Source organism: Haliaeetus albicilla, chromosome 10 (assembly GCF_947461875.1).
Source record: "Haliaeetus albicilla chromosome 10, bHalAlb1.1, whole genome shotgun sequence".
NCBI classification, from domain to species: domain Eukaryota; kingdom Metazoa; phylum Chordata; class Aves; order Accipitriformes; family Accipitridae; genus Haliaeetus; species Haliaeetus albicilla.
In genome coordinates this window covers 41286717-41300751 of record NC_091492.1, presented here as the reverse complement: position 1 = coordinate 41300751, position 14035 = coordinate 41286717, and the positions used below count along the sequence as shown (strand labels likewise).

General features: G+C 52.7%; 1 protein-coding gene across 3 annotated transcripts in view; it reads left to right on the top strand.

The window, feature by feature from the left end:
* Positions 1 to 14035, top strand: part of TBX5 (T-box transcription factor 5) — a 45776-nt gene that overhangs the window by 3846 nt on the left and 27895 nt on the right. The window contains exons 1-6 of one of the 3 annotated variants that reach the window (XM_069795316.1): positions 799 to 1512; positions 3934 to 4109; positions 5812 to 5906; positions 8640 to 8759; positions 9425 to 9572; positions 11606 to 11758. In XM_069795316.1, coding sequence (XP_069651417.1) covers positions 1494 to 1512; positions 3934 to 4109; positions 5812 to 5906; positions 8640 to 8759; positions 9425 to 9572; positions 11606 to 11758 — 711 coding nt within the window. In that variant the 5' untranslated portion in view covers positions 799 to 1493. Of the gene's footprint in view, positions 1 to 798; positions 1513 to 1573; positions 2514 to 3933; positions 4110 to 5811; positions 5907 to 8639; positions 8760 to 9424; positions 9573 to 11605; positions 11759 to 14035 lie in introns of those variants that run through there. The other 2 variants (XM_069795318.1, XM_069795317.1) reach the window with 2 other exon arrangements.

Sequence of the window (14035 nt, the reverse complement as noted above, 5' to 3'; positions counted from 1 at the left end):
GTTCTCTTCAGCCTGCAGAATGCGACAGGGAGGCTGTTTACCCTGCGCTGACCTATTCAACTTTACCCTCCAAATAATACATTAAAAAAAAAAAGGGGGGAGCGAGAGGGAGCGGAGGAAGATGCAGATAAACCCTACATCCCCGCTCCTCGCTGACGGTTTGATTATTTGAGCATTGCAAAGAACTCCGGGGGGCTGCGGCCCTCGGCCGTGCCGGTGGGGGCCACGGGGCAGCCGAGCCGCCGGCCGGGCTGAGGAAGAGGATGGGGAGGAAAGGCGGAGGAAGGCTCTTGGATATCTCTAGCAGCGGGGACAAGGGCCACAACCCCACGCACGCACCCTGAGGTCCACCTTCGCTGGGTTTCAGACCCGCTCCGCAGCGTTTCATCCCTTTTTTAATTTTTTTTTTTTATTTTTCCCCAGGCTATACCCATGAGGCAAGTCCATTTAGGGGGGATTCCCCCTTATCCCCCCCCAATAAAAGGCCTCCGTGAGCACTAGCAAATATAGAACTGGGTTTAAATCCACACCTCTAGGCTGCCTTTGAGGGCGGGGGGGGGGGTGGTGCGAGGTTAGAGGAGCCAGCGATTTATTTAAAGGGGTGAGGGAGGGGAGGGGTGGGGGATATTCCCAGGCGCTGAATTTTCTCTTTGGTTGGGAGAGATGGATGGAGGAGGGAGGGAGGGAGCGGGGAAGGAGGTAAGGGGGGGGGGGGAGGGTTGCTGGGGAGTTTGATGATTGTCTTTGTGCCTTGTTCTTGTTTGCCGGCCAGAAAAATAGGCTGGAAAAGGAGGTTTTGGGGGGGGGGAGGAGGGGGCGGGGGGGAGGGCTGTGTGAGAGTGAGTCTCTCCGGAGCAGGATCCCAGCTGGTTGGGCAGTGGGTCCCGGCACTTGGCGAACGGAGCTGGACGAGCCCACGTCACCTCCGCGCTCCTCTCCGCCGCGCTCCGCGCCCGGCTCCGCGCCGCCACGGCGGCAGCGCCGCGAACCTGCCCGGAGGAGCGGCGGCTGCCAGCCCGGCCGAAACTTTTTTTTTTCCCTTCTTTTTTTTTTCTTTTTTTTTTTTTTTCCCAAGAGGGTGCTGTTTTCTTTTTCTTCTCTCTCGTCCTCTCCCTCTTTTTTTATTACTATTATTATTTTTCTTTTTTTTTTTTCGTCGGTGGCAAGTAGAAAGAGCGGGGTGGGGAAAACTGTATCTTCCCGATCAGGCTGAGAAAGGGGTGGGGGTGGGGGCTTTATCTTGGTCTCAGGATCCTTTCTAGTGCGTCTGACAACCTGGAAGTGTTTGGAGAGAGAGCGAGAGCGAGCGAGAAGCAGGCAAGCAGGCTTGCATTGGATAGATTTTTTTCTTCCAGGCTGGGTTTTCACATGCTGATCCGCAAATAAATAAATAAAAGGAAATATGCACACGAGAAGCCTGATCCCATTGTAATTCCCATTGCAAAGGGGGAAAATATACACATACATTATATATATGGAGATGCATTGATTGCATGGAATTCAACAAGCAAGGTAACAGCTCTTCCATTGCCATGTATGTCCGTCGGTGTCTGTAAATCTGTGTGTGCGGGTGTGTGACCGAGGGAGAGCGAAAGTGGCTGGCTGGGGGCATTGTTAGACACAAATTGGCTTTGCCGAGGAGCTGCGAGGCCTCGGGAGACGTGGGGTGCAGGGGAAGGGGGCGGCTGCTCTCCCCAGGCGGTGTGTGGGGCTGGGGGGGGGCCGGGGAGAAGCTCGAACAAAAGCAGAGGGTGGTTATTATTTTTTTTTTCTTTCCCCCTTCCTCTTTTTATTTTTTTTGTCCTCCTGCAAACCCACTTGGTGCTACTTTAGCAAGGCAAGATGCATTTTTCATACAGCCACCGCGGCCTGGTTCTGTCAAGCTCCATTTCTTCTCAGAAGCTCTTTAAAGGGGAAAAAAAAAAAAATTAGAAGCCACGGATCGCCAATTGCTCTTAGTTGTTGGGTTGTTTTTTGCCGTCACCCCTCCCTTTTTTTTTATTATTATTATTATTATTTTTATATCTGCTTAATTATGGCTCAACGCGGAGAGCATTGGGGAGGCTCGCTGGAGCCAGGCTGCCCTGTGCTGCCATAGCTGGGTCCCTCTTTGTTTTAATAAACATGCTTTATTATCTTTTTTTTTTTTTTCCCTCGCCCTCCCCCCTAACTTTGCCAGCTCAGGGGGAATAATAGCTCCAAGCTGGAGGGAAATCGATTAAAAAATGGATAACCGGCACTTCCCAAGCTGCAGCAAGAAGAAAAAAAAAAAAAAAACCCAAACCCAAACACAACAGTCCAGGGAAAAAAAAAAAAAAAAGAAAAAAGAGGAGGAGGGGAAGAGAAAAGCCTTAAATGGTCCCTGGAGCTGCGGCTCTGCCCCCGCGGGCTGTGCCCGGGCCCGGGGCAGCGGCTCCCGCGGCGGCCCTGGGCTCCGCTCCCCTCCGCGCACTTTCCGCGCCCGTAGCGGTTTTGCTTCGCCCTTCAGTCACTTATTGCCAGGCGTCTGGCTGGTGTGCGGTGGGAAAAGAGCGTTTGGGAAGGGAGGGAGGGGGGCACGGGCCGTTTCTGTACGTGATCTTTAGCTCCAGAGCTGTGGACCCGGAGTCCCTTCGCTTTTTGTCCTTTTAAATTATATATACCTATATGTATGTATTACCCACCGCTAGCAGGGAAGATCATTTTCATCCCCCTCCTTTCCACTCCCAATTTTCCTCGGCGTTTAAAGGAGAATTGCCTTTTTTTTTTTTTTTTTTTTTAAACGGCTTTTAAATACTGTTGCAGGGAGAAGGAGAACCTTCTTAAAAACAATATTGCCTCCATATGGTTGGCCTTTCAAAAGTGAATCCCCTTCTTTGAAACATGCAAGAGATATTTTTTTAAAGCTACTAAAACTCTAAACTTCTTAAGAACAAAAACCTAACAGATAATTCAATTGCTTTTATCTTTTTTTTCCCCTGCTTTGAAACTTTTACCATTCCTGATAGAGCCTTTAAAGCTACGTCAAAATATTACTTTTAAAACTTACTGTGGTTACTCGCATCAGATGTAAACCGTGTATTTTTTAAGCTCGTTTTTTTCTGCTGGTGCAGTTTTATTCTAAATGTTATGGCTTGGTTCACTTCAGCCCCAATTCCAACCCCGTTCACCAGCCCGAGTGCGCGTTACCTTGCACAGTGTCTCGACCAATTGATTTATTTGCACTTTTATATTTTCATTATCTCGTCCATCCTTCGCTTTACTTGCAACTATCCAGGGTGGGGGGGGGAGAAAAGGCTTTTTTTTTTTTTTTCCGTAGGGGTGCGAGAAGTTGAATTTTCTTTGAAAATGGGGTTATATAAAGGGCCTCGCGTGTCGGTGGCATTTGCCTGGTTGAAACTGGAGTGGGGTGAAAGCCCCCACTTCCATGGGGGGAAAGTGGGGGCTTTCAGACCCCTCGGCCGCAGTGAGCCTGGGGGAATCGGAGGTGTTCAAGGCTCGGGGGAAACTCTGCCCCCCGCCCCGACCCCCGACCTCCAGAGTCACTTGTGTGATGAGTTGGCCGGTCCACGGCCCCCCGGTGCCTTGCTCCCCGTGTCCTGCCAGACAGACCTAAAATACGCTGTTTACCTTTTCCAAAAGATGTATTTAATAATACCGCCTCCCCCTTCCCCTCCCTCCCCCCCCTCCACCCCCCCCCCAAATCCTATCATCCCTTGCGGGCTGCGATAATAAATAAAAGTCTTTATTTCTCCCTCTCCCAAAGTTAAAGGGCCTTGTTCCCTCCCCGGGCAGCTGGAAGTGAGTTGCGGGCAGCGCGGGTTTGTCGGGCAACCCTGCCTAGCGCTCCGGCTTGCTCCCCATTGCCTATGTGTGTATATATATATTTTATTAAACGTCAGCGTTGACTTATGCGTCTCTTATCTCTGCTCTCTCCCCGATGTGTGCCTGCAGTGGGGGATTCAGCGAAGGAAGCTCGTAACATGGCGGATAGCGAGGAAGGCTTTGGGCTCCCGACCACGCCGGCTGACTCGGAGGCCAAAGAGCTCCAGGCTGAAGCCAAGCAGGACACTCAGCTGGGGGCCACCAGCAAGTCCCCCACCTCGCCCCAAGCAGCCTTCACCCAGCAGGTAAGGACCCAAGCTCCTCTTTCTTTCCCCCCTCGCTCTTTTTCTCCCCCTTTCTTTGCCTTTTTTCCCCCCAAATATCAGCTCAGCTGGGTGGCTGCTGCAGCTCTGGGCGGCCGATGAGTCGTTTTAGGCCCCACGGGAGGGAAAAGTCTCACCTGTTTGTGGGCCTCATCCTGCTTTAGTGTTATTTGGGGTCGTGTTCAAGCGCTAGACCCGCGGGGAAGCGCACGGGAGAATATCAGGGTGCTTGGAGGAGCACGCACGGAAAAGCACCCAAAATACCAGAGCGAGGCACCCGCTCGTGCAGCGGCAGGCGCGCACCCACCGGTGTCCACGCGTGACCGTACAAATGCACACGCTAACACACAGACGGTCGCGTGCACGTGTATATATTTGCTCTGCCTGCGCGTATTTGTATAAGATATAAACGTACACGTATATACGCACCCCTGGTACACCCGGGCGTACGCATGCACGCGCAGGTACGGCCCCACTCGTGCCCACGCAGCTCTTCCCACACCCACGCAATGGGCCCGGACGACAGGTCGGGGGTGTCAGGCGTGGGCACCCCTCTAGCGATCCGGGGGTCTAGGCCCAGCGGGGGCTGTTCACCCTCCATCAACCCTCGTCCCCCGCCCCAGGGGAGCGTCGCGTGTTACCGGGACACGCGTGGGCTCCCACGCGAGACTCGCCGGCCACAACTCCCAGCGGACCTCCAAGGAGAGCAGGCCTTGGTGGTAGTGAGCCAGGGACCCCCCCACCATCTCGGCTTCTCCTTCCCCGCTGCCGGGTGGGAGCCGTCCCCCCCGGTGCTCGGTCCCAGCCGGCTCGGGGCATCCCAGAAGGGGGGGGAAAGGTGGGGAGAGGGGCTTTTCCACCGAGATCGCTTTGCTTTCAGCAGCTGCCGAGCCCCTCCGGAGAGCCCGGTTTATCCCCTGGCAGGTAAATCCTCGGGGGGAAACCTCTGCCCGCCGTGGATGCCACCCATGGGGGTGCAGGCAGGAGGGCCGGTGGGGGCATGGGGACCGGTACCGGGCTCTTGCCCTGAGTCTTGGGGTCCCCGTGTATATTTGAAAACCCACCCCCGAAAAGTTTGGCCGGGTGCTTCGACCCCATTTTCTGTGGGGGGACTAATATGCTTGGCTTGGGGGGCGGGGAGAAGGGGGGTGTCCACTGTGCCTCCCACCCCACGGTGGAGGGATGTGTCGTCCCCACGGTGGCATCCGCAGTACCAAGCCCCGCTGCCAGCCTGCGTGGGCTGGGGGGGGGGAAATGAGTGGGCGAGGGGAGCAGGGGTGACACCCCACGCTGCCCCAGCCTGCAGAAGCGGAGCCGGCGGGTGTAAATCACTCACGGGAGGGGTGTAAATCTCCTCCGGCTGGCTTCGCAGAGCAGGAGCCGGCTCCGGGTGCTCCCCGCTTTCTTCTCCCCTTCTTGGGAGCACCGAGGCCCGCAGGATCGTGCCCCTAGCCCCCCCCCCACTCCAGCATCACCAGGCTCCAGCTTGGAATCCCCTTCTCCTCGGCTTTGTAAACTCACAAGCGGCTGGATTTTCCCGAGAATGCCCCGAGCCCGGTCTTTTTCCCTCCGAGCTTCCCACCGGGAGCGTGGTGGTGGTGATGGGGGGGGTCCCGGCCGCCCCCGGAGGGATTTTTCGCCGCACCGCTGGGGACTGATGGTTTGTGCCTTTCCTCCCTCGCAGGGTATGGAGGGGATCAAAGTGTTCTTGCACGAACGGGAGCTGTGGCTGAAATTTCACGAAGTGGGGACGGAGATGATCATAACAAAGGCCGGGAGGTAAGGGGGGGGGCCCTGCGTGGCTGAATCTGCCTTCGTTTGTGCGTGTTTTTTTGGGGGGGGATCGCCCACGGGAGGGAAGGGAGCACGCGTGTTCGCACAGCCGCGTGGGTGGGGGTGCGGGTCCGCGGCCGCAGCCCCGTTCTCCCTGGCGTTGGCACGGTCACGTCTCTCGTGTGCGAGACCCCCCCGGGGGTGTCCGTAGGTGTGTGTGTGCCCCCCACGGCCCCGGGAGCACCCCCCGAGCCCTGCCCGGCGATGCCCCGGCAGGGCCGGGCCCCCGGGGCGGACGGCAAGCCCTCCCTGCGAGCTTATATTCAGCAGAAATTGTTTCTTCTGGCTTCTTTCTTAACCAGAACAGTTGGATCGTTAATCCCAATTTCAGGCCTTTGGAAACTTTCCAGGCGAACGCCAGTTGCAACCACTTGGCCAAAAGCTAACCTTGTTTAGAGCAGCTCGCTGGGCGATTTTGTTATTATTATTCTTCTTATTATTTTTAATTAAAGGAGCAGCTCGGCCCTTCTACGATTTTGCAATGCCTTACGCTGTTTACAGAACTTTCTCATTTATTTTGCGCGCACCGAGGCCAATATACCCAGAACACCCACGGCACCCAATTTAAAAGTATATGTGGTCTTAAGCTACTGTTTATATACTGATAGCAAAGCTGTTTAGATGCATAGATGTGTCCGCAAATAAATAGCATGCGGATCTAACTGCGTCCAGATACGCATTTCTATATGTGTGTGTTTGTCTGCGTGGGTGTATAGAAAAATATACAGCCTTGCAAATCCAACTTTATTGGGACTGGGCGTAATCGATTCCATGACCGGCTTCGTAAACCTGATCCATAGATATTTGTATGTGCACGCGTGTATATTTGAGGGCGTTTGAGGCAACTTAATGTTACCCTTAATATTAATGCATTGGAGGACTGTTAAATCGAAGAGTGCTTAAGTCAGCGAGACCCAGTAAAATAGTCTCTCCAGTCCCATCGGCAAACTGGGGGCAGCCCGAGAGAGGCTCTTTTCGTTGTGCTTTTAAATTAAAATCCTCGGAGGAAGAGGGGAAAAAACCCCCTTCGCGCATATAAATAGTAGTAGCTTTAGATTGCGAGGGCACAATAAACAACGCAGAATCAAATTTTCATTTTGCTCTGTCATCTGGTATTTGTTGTGGTCTTCCAAAATTTGCCTGAAGAGGGAGGAAAAAAAAAAAATAGAGAGCTGGTTGTGTAAAGTTTTAGCGAATAGATCTGTCTCCCGGCTCGCCTTCCCCTTGAACCTCGCTGCTGCTGGAAAAATCGGTTTTAAAGAAGGGTCTTGTGTCCGAGGGGACGTGGTGCAAAGCGAGGGGAGAAGGTACTGGGGGCCGGGGTCCCCCGACCCCCCCAAACCGATGCCGGGACACGGGCTGGGCGAGCGGAGGGACCTCCCGAAAAAACCGAGTTCACAAGAGGGAAAAAAAAAAAAAAAAAAGGCAGCGGACGGAGAGAGACATAAACCACCTTGCAGAAATTTCAAACAAATATCGCGGTGGACAGAAAGCTCATCTGGAGAGCAGTAAAATAGACATTTACAGTGCGGGGGCTTTAGGGGAGATGCGGGATAAGTTTCCTTATTTATATAATTCCCCGTGTTTATTGTTGGAGAAGTCCGTGTTGTTGCTGGTCAGGTGTTTTCGATGGAGTTACAGATAATTCTTCAGGTGGATTTCTTCCCCCTTAAAACGTTCAAGTGAAATCCTCGCTTTCTTCGGTGGTAGCTGCCCCCTCTCCCCAGCTTTTTCGAACCGAATTAAAGCCCAGCGCAGATGCCCTATGGCAGAGATAAGAGCCCGAGCCTCGGAGGAGAGGGCAGTATTTTTAGAGGTGTGGGGTTTTTGTTTATGCGTGTTTTAAGTCCAGGGATACGTTTTCATCTGCTTTATTTTTAAATATTTGGAAAGCTCAAACTAAAATAACATCAGTGTTTTAAGTCCCTGCCTTGCAGTAATGGAAAATATTTCGAAAAGCCCCTGTCTTCAGTGTGTATCCGAGGGTTTCCAAGTATTTGTCAGGTGTGTTTGCTGATGTCTCTGTAGGCGCGTACGGCTGCACACAGACTTCGTGTTACACCTGAGGGCGTGTAGGGCTTTTTTTTTTTTTTTTTTAATATGGGCACACAGAGCCGTTAAGACACATGGGGGGGTGATTGAAATATATGTATTTTAAATACAAATATTTATAGAAATATATATTTTTTAACTTTTTTTTTTTTTGGCAAATCTCCCCTCCTGTTCCAGTGGCTTATGTAGAGAGGGAAGTAACTTGCTTCCAAAAGTTCTCACGATCAGGGTTGTTCAAAGAAGAGAAAGTCGAAGTCTTGGCGAAACAAATAATTAACAAAAATACGAATAGATGATCAGGCACACGACTAGGTGAATAAATAACCCGGCCAGCCTCGTAATTATGATTCTGCCTTGATAAATCGCCTGCTTCACTTCAGCTGGGACCTGGGGCGGTACCCAGCGGCACCCAAATATCTCCCACATCCCACATCCCAGGGGAAGGGTGCACCCATCCTCTGCCCCAGCCTTTTGGGAAGGTCCATCTGAGAGTGTGGTGTTGCCCTTTTGTTAAATGACCCCCCCCCCCCCCCCCGTCTCCTCCTCGCAAACGCACACACACGAAACCACGTTGGAAAACTTTCCCTTCTCCGCTTTTATACTTATGTACTTTTTTTTTTTTAATAGGCGTATGTTCCCCAGTTACAAAGTGAAGGTCACTGGACTTAATCCAAAAACTAAGTACATACTGTTGATGGATATTGTACCAGCGGATGATCACAGATACAAATTTGCAGATAATAAATGGTATGCACGGGGGGGGGGGGGAAGGGGAGGGAGGGGAAATCTGTGTTGGGCTTTCTGGGCTGGCCAAACCTGGGTAGCACAGGTTGGGGGATACCCTTGAATCAGCGGCTCATCCTTCTTTTTGCCCTGCAAAGGAGAGATCTTGGGCTGCAGGGACTTCACCTGAGCCTCTGGGGATGCTCCCACACTCCTTGGGAGAGAAATGCATCAAAAAAAGGAGAAAAGCCTGTTGTAATTAGCTAATGATAACTGTAATCCTGTTTGACGATGAGATTACTGGCTATTGTGGAGCCGAGAGTTTAATTATGCAAAGAAAGGGAAGATCTCCGGGCAGGATAATATTTGAGGATTGGTACACGGTCTGTCCTTTGCTCCTGGCTTGGGTGCCGGTAATTGCGGGGGGGGGGGGGGGAAGGATGGGGTTAAACGGGAAAACAGCGAGAGCCATCTCCGACGGGAAAGGTGCCAAAGAGCTCAATTAATTCCCCGAGGAGTCGTTGTAAATTCCTTTTCTTCCTAAGCACGGCGTGACTGTCCGGCCCCGCGTACGGGGATACCCGAGTGGGAGAGACCCCCACGGGAGGGGATGGGTGGGTGGCGGAGCAGGAGCCCACGGGAGAGACCCCCCCCCCACCCCGGAGCTCAGTGCCTCTGTGCCCACGCAGGTCCGTGACGGGGAAGGCAGAGCCGGCCATGCCCGGGCGGCTGTACGTGCACCCTGATTCCCCGGCCACCGGTGCCCACTGGATGAGGCAGCTGGTTTCCTTCCAGAAACTCAAACTCACCAATAACCACCTCGACCCCTTTGGACATGTAAGTACCAGGGGTAGGAGAACGGCACCGTGCCCACGGAGGGCTACCGGGGACCCCATGCGTGCCCACGGCATGTCCACGCGTGGTCTTCCCCACTGCTGCCAGCGCCACCAAGGTCATGGCAATGTCACCCAACCCCCAAATCCGTTGTGTTGGTGGGGTGTTGTTTGCTTCCCTGGGAGGATAGGGTGAACCCCAATGAAGGACCCCCCAAAAATGGAAGCATAAACCTTAAACCCGAGCTATTTCACAGCACTGCGTGGGAATGGATTACAGACCCCGGGGACTGGAGTCCACGAGTGGGTGAAACGCACCCGGCTTAATTGAGTGTTTAGCGACCTGGTTTTAGCCTCATGGAGAGTCTTGGAGCGTTAAAATCTGCTCACTGCCTCTGTGAATTTAGCTAACAGGTAAAATCAATTGGGCGTAGCTATTCGAGGAAATAGGACCTAAACCCACGTGGATCCCTCGATCCGAAAAAAATGCAACAATAATTAAAGACAATAAAAAAAAAATTGAAATCCTGCTAGAGCTTCTTGGACATAAAAAGGTCTTTGCTAGACTCGTGGGGCCGTGAAAGCTTGTGTGAATTCTGCAGCCAGAAACAGCCCTCCTTCGAAGGTCTCCAAAGATGTGTGTTCCTATGAGCAAATATATATGAGCATGTATGAATAATATATATATCTATAAAAACATATATATAATTACTTAAGTGGGTATGCGAATCCAGATCCCGCCATCCCTTTCCAAGAGCATATTTTTCTCCAGTCTCGTTTCAACACTTCAGTTTCTTTCCCCCCCCAATTTTTTTTTTTCTCTCCCCTTCGCTTTTTAATGATAAATCTTGTGCTATTAAATCCTCGCACATGTGGTCGCTAAGAAGTGAGGGGGGGGGAAGGCTGCTGGGGAGAGCTGCCAGACAGGCCCCCAGCCCACCCCAAGGCCGAGCATCTTTTTACGAGCAGTCCTTTCCCCCTCCAGCTGGGGGGTTGATTTCTTTGGCTTTTTTTCCCCTTCTTGTAATTTTTATTTTACTTTATTTTTGCCTTGAGCTGGGTCGCAAGCGCTGCTTTCCAGGGATCAGGTCCTTCCCCGCTCCCCCCTTGGGAAGAGGAAAGGGAGAGCGGGAACTCCGCAGTAGCGCGGCCAAAGGGGGGGACCTCTCCCATCCCCAGGGCTGGTTTTTGAGGACCAGTCTCGGGATGGGGGGACACACATGGGGACGGGGCCAAGCATCCCCCCGCTGCGACCAGGCGGCTCTGGGGAAAAGTCCTTCTAAACAAACCGAAGGCACTGAGGGGACAATAAGGGACTTCAGAGGAGGAGCTGCACCAGGAGTCTCTCAATTAGAGTCGCTGTAATGAAATTAAACCCCATTAGATCGTTCACCGTTGATGTCTACGACTTTCCTGGATGTCAAAGCAATTTGCTTAAACCCCCGGGACGGGGGAGGCGGCGGCGGGGCGCGCTGTGGCTCGCTGTCGCCAGGGTCCGGCAGTCATTATCGTGACCGAACGGCCCCCCGCCGCCCGTGTCGTCCCCCCCTCCCTGGCCACCTTCCCCCGAGATTAACCTGGTACTGAGCAGGGACCCCTTTTTATCTTGAATACAGCGCGTTCCATCTTCCCCCCCTCCCCACCACTCTCCTCTCCCATCCTCTGCGGGTGGCTGGTGGGGGACACACAGAGAAAATCTCCATCCCACTGCTTCCCTCCCCCCTTCTTGCCTCTTTGCCTTCCTTGGGGGGGGAATGACACAAAGATGCCTGTGTCGTGGTGGTGCACTGGATCACCCAGCCCTGATGGGCTCCTTAGTTTGGGGGGGTTCTTGAGAGATATGTCCCAGCACCCTAGTGCCTAAATCAGCCCTTCTGGGGGAGCCCTGAAAAGGGTGAAGACTTTGGGGAAAGGGATGGGAGAAGCTGCAGACCCCTCTCCTCCTCTTCCTCCTCTCCCCGGGCAGTGTGTGGGGGATTTGCTGCGCTGTGCCCCCTCCATTCCCACGGGATATCCTCTCCCTCTTCCCTTGCCCAGATCATCCTGAACTCCATGCACAAATACCAGCCCCGGCTCCACATCGTGAAAGCAGACGAGAACAACGGCTTTGGCTCCAAGAACACGGCCTTCTGCACCCACGTCTTCCCGGAGACAGCCTTCATCGCCGTCACCTCCTACCAAAACCACAAGGTGAGGGGCTGGGCTGGCCCTCGCACCGGCAAACCTTGTCCCTGCTCTGCTCTCTCCCTTCTCCTGCTGCAATTCCTGCGGCCCTCGGCTCCCCTGCTTCTCTTCACCCCTTCTTTCCTTTTTTTTTTCTCCCCACTTTCTCTCCCCACCTCTTCTCCTTCTCCTTTTCCCCCTTCTCATTCTGCCTTCCCCCCCTTTTCTGCCTTCCCCCCCTTTTCTCCCTTTCCCCCATTCTCTCCCTTTTCTTTTTTCCCCATCTCTTTCCCCCTGCCTTCTTCTCCCCCTTTTCCTTTCCCACTCCCCTTTTCCTTTTTTATCCCCCCCCTCCTTTCCCCTTCTTCCCCCTTCCTCTCACCACACACCCATCCCATCCCCTCTGTTATTCCTGGCCACACATAAAAAGCGTCTAAAGACGGGGCTTAGGGTGAGCCGAAGGGAATTAGCTCAACAGGATGGTTTGCTCAAAGAGGAGACGACCAACCAAGGAAGTTGGCTTTATCTTCTCCCCTCCCTGCCATCGGTCAAAGACTTGTAATCTGGCGAAGGGAGCCCGGCTCTCCCCTCCGTGGCCGGGCCGCTGATAACCCGGGCTGGCCGGGCTCCGGCCCTTTGTTTGGGAAAGGGCTCCTTCCTCGGCTGCTCCGCGGGCGGCCTTGCGGGGAGGTCGGCGGGGGGCTGCGGGGTTGGCAGCGAGAAGGGCCTGGAAGGAAAGGGAGGCTCTATGCCTGAAATCGGCTCCCCGTCTGCCCAAGCAAAAGCAAAAAAAAAAAAAAAAAATTAAAATCAAATAAGGTTTTTCTTGGGGTGTCGCTGGGTGGACACGCGTGGGTCCCTCTGCTGTCCCCCTCTGCTCTGCCTCCCTGGGCTGCTGCCCCCTCTTCTTCCCCTGCTCAGCTTTTCGGCTTCCCCACCCAGCAAGGGAGGACGAGGAGGAGGAAGGCTCAGGGCTGGGGTAGTTTTCAGCAGATGTATTAGGGATGCCTTTTGCCAACTGCCCCTCACTGCTGCCCGCAGACCCTCTCTAGGGCAGAGCCCCATGAAAAGCCAATTTTCCTTCGGAAAGAAAGCAAATTCCTCCCCCAGTCGCATAGAAAGTGATTACTACAAGCTTGTGCTTGTACTTGTACTTACGGGCAGGTAGGATGGCTCCTTTGCACTTGACAGGGTGAAATCATTGTTTTTCAAATGGAGAAAGGTCATTTAACACCCTGGATAAATCCTGAATGCTTTCCTGGGGATGTAAGTAGGAAGGTTCTAAACCTGCGCGAAATGATTGTGTTTCCTCCGTCCATCAGTTGGCAAGGGAGGTGCAGAGAGCAGAGGTAGACTGGAGAAGAAAGAGTGTTTCACCGTAGCTAGGGAGAAAAGAAAATACTTCCCTGCCCTTTAAAATAGGAGCTGTTGGCACGACCAGGACAAGCAAACTGAATCCAAATTGAGTCCTCGCCAAATTATGCCTTAAATTATAACTCCGCTGTGGATGCTATAAAATCAAGTTTAACTTCTGCTTGATGGATTCGGAGAAAGAATATAATATTAATAGAACTGGGAGTTAATAAAACAGGACACACTGCTTGCTTTAAAGGCATTTCCCTATGAGAAAACAGACCTGACTTTAACTGCTTTCCTTTGAAGAAAAATAGGACTGTTTTATAGAAAAAGAAATTATCATGCAAATAAAACAAAAGCAAAGCAGGAACATGTAAGTACAGTAGTTTGGGAAAACTGCCATATTAGGAGGAGCAGGAATATTTGATTGTAAATCAACAACATCTGGTTGATAAGAAATGACATCTGCGTATCCGTGTCTGTCAAAACATACGCACTGACAAATGCATGAATCCCTACAGACACACACGTGCTTGCATCCCAGCAGACACACGCACTTGCACACAGACACCACTACATATTTTACACACCCCCCTACACATTTTACATACACTTACATCCCTCCTCCCAACACGCGCATTTCTCTTCTCGCTGCACTGAATCATTAGGGGAACAAATAAAGAGTGGCTGTAGCCCCAAGATAAAGACCCAATTGAGAAAGATAGAGCCATAAAAATAAACCAGAGAATGATCTACCCTAAATGGCATCTCCCTCCAGGGAAGGGAATAAAATTTGTAGCTTGCCCCAGTGCAGATGGAGAATACTGGGGCTGAGGCGGTGTGCAGCCGATGCTGTTGCAGATGCTGGCTCGGCGCAAGGGATAACGTCCTTCAGCTGCGTCGAGTGGCAAGTGGGGTCTTCTCCACAGGCAGAAACCCGAGTTCAGC